Source organism: Lemur catta, chromosome 12 (genome assembly GCF_020740605.2).
Source record: "Lemur catta isolate mLemCat1 chromosome 12, mLemCat1.pri, whole genome shotgun sequence".
Lineage (NCBI taxonomy): Eukaryota > Metazoa > Chordata > Mammalia > Primates > Lemuridae > Lemur > Lemur catta.
In genome coordinates, this window is record NC_059139.1 from 35306973 (window position 1) to 35315773 (window position 8801).

Here is an 8801-nt window from a genome sequence, read left to right on the forward strand (position 1 = left end):
GAAGAGGATGAGCTATCCACGTTATCTATACCCTTCAGTCTTATTGGACTCATATTAGGTTACTTGGGCATGTTCCCTGGGATGGCCTACTACTCCATCACATTTTAAAGCATGTGTGTTTCTTTTCTAAACCTTAATATCTCTGGGTCTGGAAATAAAAATTTCAAATGTCAACAACTTCTCACATTGTATTTGAGAACAGACTTCACCAATGTGAGTGACTGACACTTTAAAAGTTCCAAGCAAATGTTCACTTTTAACTGAAGTTGTGTTCCATATGCCTCGGAGGAGTCCACGTGAAGCCTGTGGCTCTCTAGCCAGTCATCCTTCTCATCTAAAAGCCTGGGAAATGTGCCCCACTGAACAACACACCTGGCACTAATTGTTTGATGATGCTGTGGGCTCTCATGGCAATGAGGAAGACCTCCTGCCACCCTAGAAATGGTGCACAATTACCTCCACGCTGCCCATGCAGCCTACGCCTCTCTTGAGTCTGCCACTGAGTGGCAATGCTGCCCTGCTCTGGATCACATTAGCTCTTGGGCTGCTGCTTTCTCCTTCTTTTTGCTGGTGAGAATTCCTTTCTCCTGGCCCAGGGTTACCTGCTTCCTCCAGACATTTAGAGTATGAACAGAAAGGACCTTGGATTTCATTTCTGATCTCACCTGGGCTAGCTTTGTCAGTAAACCATGTTCTCCATACTTCACCACCCCTACATAATCTACTGATTCCAAACCACCTCAGTTTTCACCTGGACAATACCTCATTTTTACCAATTCTGTACTTAGCTGCTACACCCAGAACAAAGAGGATTGTGACAACCCCTTTGAAGTGCGACTCACCTCTGTCTAGAAGTCTTCTATGATGCAGCTGTCCAGAAGTCATACCTCTGGTCCTCTGTTGGGTCAGTTATAATTTATCACAGCCGTATAATCCTTCCAACCTTATTTGGAATAGGGTGCTCAGTCCTCTAAAAATAACCACACACTAGTGTTCCAGGAGCTTTAGAATCACCTTGGTAGGTCACCTTCATGAGACCCTGAATTGCTTTATGAATATAAGGTGCATGTGCAAAAGGAAGGGGCGGTCTCTGGCCCCTCCTTCCAGCAGTCACCAGCAAATCCACACATTGCTTGGTTGTTCTTTCTCAGAGGTCATTGAATTTATTGCTTGAAAATTTTATGTACTTCCTGTAACATTTTTTGTATAGCTTTCTTCATTTTAATTTAATTCTTTTATGTACTTATGTCTTATATTCTCATTCAGAGCAATCTAGTGAGAACAAACACATTGCCTGCTACATTTTAGTATCCTTAATCCTGTCAGCACAGGGCCTATTAATCACAATTAATGAAACCATAGTCATTGAGATAAAGAAACATACTTCCTCCCACCCCACTTCGGCAGCTGTATGCCGTGATTTAGGAGGCGTTAATACATTTCGCATACTTGAGTTCTGGGTTTGCTTTCTCACTGGCTTGGGTTGTCTCCTGCTCTGCCTCTGGCCTGACAGTCCTAGCTGTCCCCTGTGTCCCTTTGTGTAGACATCTTTTTGAGTTGCAGAAAAGAGGGCTATAGCCTGTACCTCTGCCTTCTCGCTGTGGAATATATATCCCAACCAATGTCTTTTTAGACCCTTAAACAACATTTTAAATCTGGAGCTCATGATTTTTTTTCCCTACCAAATCAACCCTCAGGGGACAACGCTGGTTGCTGGCAGCATGTCATGTACGGTTGTCTGTAAACCTGGCTCATGGATTACAGGCAACTCCTCATGAAGTTGCAGGTGTGAATTTAAACAGAAATAGCCAAGTTCTGCAGCCATTTACAAGGGTAACTGTAGACTACAGGATGAAATATAGGCACACTTTTCAGGGATTGTTGGATACTGGTTGTGGCATATGTATACCATAGAGTACTACTCAGCCATAAAAAATGGTGAACTAATACCTCTTGTATTAACCTGAATGGATCTGGAGACCATTCTTCTGAGTGAAGTATCACAAGAATGGAAAAACAAACAACAGATATACTCATCATTAAATTGGAACTAATGGATCAACACTTATGTGCACATATGGAAATAACATTCATCATAAATCAAGCTGGTTGGGTGGGAGAAGGGGTTGGGTAAATTCACACCTAATGGGTACAATGCACACTATCTGGGTGATGGGCACACTTATAACTTTGACTCAAATGGTACAAAAGCAATTTATGTAACTAAAACATTTATGCTCCTGTAATATTCTGAAATAAAACCAAAAGCAATATAGTAGGATCATAAAGGAGAAGCTTGTCACTTTTTCTTGGAAAGGGGGAAGGAAGGCTAGAAAAGGCTCCATAGAAAAGATGACATTTGAACTGAGCCTTAAAAGTTACATAATTTTTCACATTTTTTTATAGTTTTGGGTAGAGCCAATGCTAATATTCAAAATAAGAATTAACTACCCTACCAACCCCAATAAATTTTGATCATAATGGTGCCTGAGCCATGTAAGAAAAGGTTTTATGTTCAATACAACTTGTGTGTGCTTTCAGACTTAAGTCAGTGACTCCATCTACTCCGTGAGCCCTTCTTTGATCACCTTGTATTTGAAATATCCTGCTATGAATTACCATGCAACCTTGAACTTGTTTAGTCTGTGGACCACCCTTAGGTTATGCTGCTCTCCACTGTACATAGTTTCCTCTATTACTGGATTATAAATTCCCCAAGGCTCTTGAAATACTTCTCTAGTACATCCTGGCATAAGATGTTGAATTAATAGTTGTGAAATGAGTGAACAAATGTGATAAAGTCCTTGTCACCCATAGGATTATCCTTTGATTGTCTGGAAAATGTAAGGCCCATATCCAGGCCCTTCTGTATGACAGAACTGTGAATTGTGTATCTAGGATACAGTCCAACCTGTATCCCAGGACTACTTTATTTCATTATTGGAAAATAAGCACATCTATATGTTGGGGAAGAAGAGTGTAGGAATTGGCTTTGGATCAAGTATGTTTTCAGAAAAATATTACCTATGATTGGGAAATAACAGTTTGTGGAGGATTGTGGCACAGCCCCAGCCTTCGATTGCTACTCAGGATGCATGAACGAGGGAGAGTGCCAATTGTATTACCTAAATATATGGCCTTAGTTCTAGAATGTAGAGTTGTGAGATGGGCTATTTCCTCCTTAAACTCATCCATCAGTCAGCCAATGTTGATAAATAGGTAAATATCCAAAGATCCTAGGTTTAAATTTCGGTTTGCATTATGGGATTCGTATTTTTACCCGATGTTGCAGGGTTCTAAAGCTCACTCTCTTGGAAGTTCATCTTACCTGTCCCATAAATTTTCTGTGGGTGGGGAGATGTATTTTTTTCTGGTAATTCAAAATGTAGGTCAGAATGTTTGTGAGAACTACTCACTCTGCAAGTGGAAAGCGTTGCAGCATATAAATCCAAGATATTATTATTATTATTGTTGTTGCCATTATCTCTGCCTACTAATTACCTAAGGACCAGTTCATCCACTAAACCCCAAGTTTTTAATTGAGCTCATGAGGAATCTGTAATCTTATCTGATAAGTCATCTTTCTTTTTTTAAATTTGCCTTTTAATGTTTACATGGTCAAATGTACCATGTGCAAGATTACAACACACAGATGAATAGATCACACATACAAGAAATCATCTTCTCTGGATCATTCTCCAGTTCTAAGGGAAAGATGAGGGGAAATAACAGGAAATCCAAGTATGTAATTATGAAGCAATTTTAATTTTGTGAAAGGAGACTCCAAATCTTATAAAATAAAGTGCCCATGGAGACTAATTTTGGTTAAATGCATTTTAAAAATTACATTGTCAGATAAAGGAAATAAAGAATAATCAAATTATTTGAGAAGTGTTATGTTAAGCAAAAAATACTTAAAGCTTACAGTTTACAGATTTAAAACACAAGTATAGATTTCCTAACTAAGAGGAAAAGAGAAGAGATTCCTCCCTCCTGAGACCCTAATAATGCCTTAATAAGCAATCCAAATAAATATTTTAAATTTTCAGAAATTATCCTGAAAAATACAAATAATCCTTATATCCAAATAATCAGAAATCATAGCATAGATAGAAATAAATGTACTTAAAATTGGTTGATAAATCACCATTGGATTCATTACAAAATTTTAGATATTATAGGAAGATACACTGATATTTTCTAAGATGTATCTTAGTGACTCTCTGCATAAAGAAGTATTGCTAGTGACTGGACATAATAAAGCAGAATTATTGTAAAATCTTTCTAGGAATAAAATTGATATTACTATACTGGTACTAAAATTTATAGTTAACAAAGATGCTGCAGCTATGGTTTCCTATAGTGAAATCCTTGTATAAGAGAAATATCCAAAGTCATGGTCTACAGAAATTATTCAAGACATGTTATGATGCCAAGAAATGGAAATACATCTATCCTTGTCAAACTGTAGCATAAGTACATTAATTTGATATTATAATATCTCTATTTTAAAAATTACGCATTATTTGTAGTTTTGCTGTTTTACAAGTATGATGAGGTTCAATAAGTAAGACATTAAAATATGTGTTTGACCAGCAAAACTCCACTCTAGAGCAGAAAATTTAGTTGATTTATAAACAACATGAGTGGAACAGTGGCTGTTTCATTATGCTTATTTAATAAGGGAAAAAAAATATGCAGCTACTGAAATGGTGACTGTTGGCAAGCAAAGAAATTCACGTCAGCTGTTCAGATGACCGGAAAGAGCAGTATATTTTATGATATATTTTATTTCTCTGGTGCTTATGTATACATGAGTATTATTGACCTATATAATTTACTGTCTTCATACAAAGAAATAAACAAAACACAAATAATTAAATAAGACATGGTTGCTAAAGGAATACACATTGTTTTTTTACAGGTTTGTACAGCCTGTTATTGTTAAACATCTTGGTAAGAACTAGGTTTTAAAGCCTGGAAATTCTAGTTATCCATTCTGAAATGACATTTCTCATGTTTTACTCCTTGCCACTTAGTTTAATTTAAGCAGGCCTACTTTTCTTTGAACTGTATGGGTGAAAAGAATAGAATATAGTATTAGAATTCACCTTCAGTTGATAGAGATCAAGACGCGGTTAGTGGGGCAAGAGCCTGGGATACTTGGATGGACAGACGGGTTTGCTGGTTTACGCACTAGGAAGAGTGAACTATTTACCTTGATCCTGTTGAAAGTGGATAAAAGCAGTACCATCACTGTGACCCAGGAAAAGGGAAAATGTAAACCCGTTAAGATGGAAGCCCATTCAGAAACACTTTCTGTGAACGATGGGAGGACCAGCCTCGTCGTATTCCTGCTTACTGATCCACATCTGCTGGAATGTGGAGAGGCTGGCCAGGATGGAGCCCCCAATCCAAACGGAATACTTCCGCTCTGGAGGAGATATGATCTTGACTTTCATGGTGCTGGGAGCCAGCGTTATGATTTCCTTCTGCATGCGGTCAGCAATGCCTGGGTACATGGTGCTGCCTCCAGACAATACGGTGTTGGCATATAGATCCTTGCGAATGTCCACATCACACTTCATGATAGAGTTGAAGGTTGCCTCGTGGATCCCGCTGGACTCGATGCCCAGCAAGGAAGGCTGGAAAATAGCTTCAGGGCAGCGGAAACGTTCATTCCCGATGGTGATCACCTGCCCATCAGGAAGCTCATAGCTTCTTTCGAGTGAGGAAGATGCAGCTGCACTGACCATCTCCTGCTCAAAGTCCAGGGCCACGTAGCACAGCTTCTCTTTGACGTCGCGCACAATCTCCCGCTCAGCTGTGGTGGTGAAGTTGTAGCCTCGCTCTGTCAGGATCTTCATGAGGTAATCAGTCAGGTCTCTGCCTGCCAGATCCAGACGTAGAATGGCATGAGGCAGGGCATAGCCTTCGTAGATGGGCACCGTGTGAGTGACCCCGTCCCCAGAGTCCATCACGATGCCTGTGGTCCGTCCCGAGGCATAGAGGGACAGCACGGCCTGGATAGCCACATACATGGCAGGTGCATTGAAGGCCTCAAACATGATCTGGGTCATCTTTTCCCGGTTGATCTTGGGGTTCAGGGGTGCCTCGGTGAGGAGGATGGGATGATCATCTGGTGCCACGCGGAGCTCATTGTAGAAAGTGTGATACCAGATCTTCTCCATGTCATCCCAGTTGGTGACCACTCCATGCTCAATAGGATACTTCAGGGTCAGGATGCCTCTCTTGCTCTGGGCCTCGTCCCCCACATAGCAGTCCTTCTGGCCCATGCCAACCATAACCCCCTGGTGTCGGGGACGCCCTATCATGGAGGGGAACACAGCCCGGGGGGCATCGTCACCGCCAAAACCTGCTTTGCACATCCCTGACCCATTATCCACTACCAAGGCAGACAGCTCGTCATCAGTCATGGTGCCGGCTGGAACCTTCCAGATGGGTGAACAGAAGTCAAGTATAGAGTATAGTGTGCAAGACAGAGAAGGAACAGACCTAAAACACCCCAGAACTGCCTCCAGAGAGGGGAGCCTGCGCTGGGACCACAGGTATTTAAAGGAACACACTGGCCACACCCACGTCCTATCCCACCAGTTCCCAGCATTGCTGGGTGTGGTCACCTTTGAGGTATTAATCATGGTGATGATGATTATATCAATCATTAGACTTCCCTCCATAAAGAGATCTCAGGTTACTGTAATTAGGCAACCCACACATGGCCGCCAGCCTGCCTGGTGAGGTCCCCAGATAACTATGATGATGCAGTGGGGGTGGGAAAGGAAAGCAAGATGAAAGACAGCGAGGGCCAGGCATGGGCAGTGTGGCTGGAGGAAGTGCTTCCTCCTTAGCTTGCCCTCAGGGTCCGTTTGCTCCACACTAGCTTAGCATTAGCTTTTCCTTCTCAATACATTGTTCAGATGAGGGATCTGACTCTGCATACTTCACTTTTTCAAGATTTTCTTTCCCATTAGATTCCTAATCCCACACGATGTCATCATGATAGAAACTGTTTTAATTAATGAAAATAATAAATGGCTAAGGGTGTCCTGATAGCTGTAATTGTAATTCATTTGTATCATGCAAAATGGACTTCTAATCCATCAGAGATCAAGTGAAAGCAATAGAGTGATCAATAAAGGAAACCATTACAAATTTTGTTTCTGATGTAAATTTCTAATAACCAAATTTTATTAAGCACTTACTATGCCTAGATATTGTTCATAGAGCTAGGTTTATTGGGTCCATGTTGACTGCATAGTGACTGAATGCCAACTATCTTGCATGATTTATTAGTTAAAATGCAGATGATAAAATTTTATTTATTTGTAGCAACTCTTGAGTTACACACCAATGACCAAAATTAAGTGACAAGATAAATTTGAAAATTATATATATTTTACCTGATCTTTAAAATATTTTGATCTTCAAGATGCATATACTTGATGTATTATAACATCAAACCTCTCTGTAGTTATTCAAATCTACACAATGAGAATAGTATTATCTTTCCTTCCATTTTAAGATAGATTACACTCTGAGCACTTCATAGGAACAGTTTGTTTGGATTTTATATTTAATATAGAAATATGACAACCTAGTAAGATGTGTATCATGATAAAATGTAGGAGATCAGTAACGTGTTATAGAAAACAACATTTAAGAAAGCTTATTACTTCTACTCCCATATGTATTAGGTAAATAGGATATAATCTCCCCTGTCAGCTCTTCTAAAGCAAAGGGATTTTTCATGTTCACATCAGAGTTCTTCCAAATCAGCTTTATTTGGGCTCTTCACTCATCCATTCACTCATCCAATAAAGCTCACTTTGTAAGAATTAGCAGCAGACTCTACCTACTGGACAGAAATACATCTTCCAGTCAAAGCCGGGAGAACTAGCCCATGCCTTTGCCCAGAGAGCCTCTTAGAGAGTCAGCGTAGCACCAAGCTAGGAGTGTCCAGATCTGTTGTCTACAGCTTGGTATATAATTATTTTTTTTTGGGCTGTAATATGCCTTCAAAACCTTCCTGGTTAGAATCAGTCATGGTGGAATGTGTGCTACATCACAAGATCCATGGTTCTGCTTTGGGTCCTACCAGGACTGTCCTTACATCTTTTCTGTAACTGCAAAATTCCTCCTCCTTAAACAGTGTTAAAGAACTGACCCTCAAACCTTCACACTGAATGGTTTGATGAACTTCCTTCTCATGTAGTACAACCAAGCTTTTGATTAAAACAATATTTTATTGCTATAGGATGGTGCTTCTGGGAATTTTTTTTAAAATCTCGTAACAAACTACATGTACATTCTACAAAATGGAAAGTAAAATGCATGTTGTATTTAGCACAAGTCCCCATTTATGAATGCTCCAGTCTGTCATATAAAAAAAAGCCAAGCCAGTGGCAATGCCAGTGAAGGAGCCCATACCCAAGTGCAGCCTGAGCTCCTAGACTTACTAGAGTGCTGTCCTCAGAATTGCCTTGAACTGAGGGCTGTTTGGTACTGAGTCCGCACAGCAGAACTGATGCCTTGGGAGTGTGGCTGATGTGTGATTTTGCTAGAAGACCGTCTAATGCATCTATTTTAATTTTTGTGTCCCGAGAGAAATTTTCTTCAATTATATATTCTTAGAACAAGCTTATATTCTTTTAATTAACTCCCAATAATACAAGAGGGGCATATCATAATTCAACAGCCATTAAAAAAACGTCATCTATTGGGTTGGTTAAATTTTTAAAAAGTGGTAAGAATTTGTGTGAATGAAACATACTGGGCCCTGG

General features: G+C 40.0%; 1 protein-coding gene across 2 annotated transcripts; it reads right to left on the minus strand.

Annotated features, from left to right (window-relative positions):
* Window positions 1-3747: 3747 nt before the first annotated feature.
* On the minus strand, window positions 3748-6543 carry ACTBL2 (actin beta like 2). Of its 2 annotated transcripts, XM_045565612.1 has the most exons (2): window positions 6309-6437; window positions 5307-6182 (listed from the first exon to the last, which is right to left on the minus strand). In XM_045565612.1, the coding sequence occupies exons 1-2, from the start codon at window positions 6435-6437 to the stop codon at window positions 5307-5309; spliced, it is 1005 nt and encodes a 334-aa protein (XP_045421568.1). The 2 variants fall into 2 exon arrangements, with proteins under 2 accessions (XP_045421567.1, XP_045421568.1); XM_045565611.1 differs by having other exon boundaries at window positions 3748-6543.
* Between the last annotated feature and the right edge of the window lie 2258 nt (window positions 6544-8801).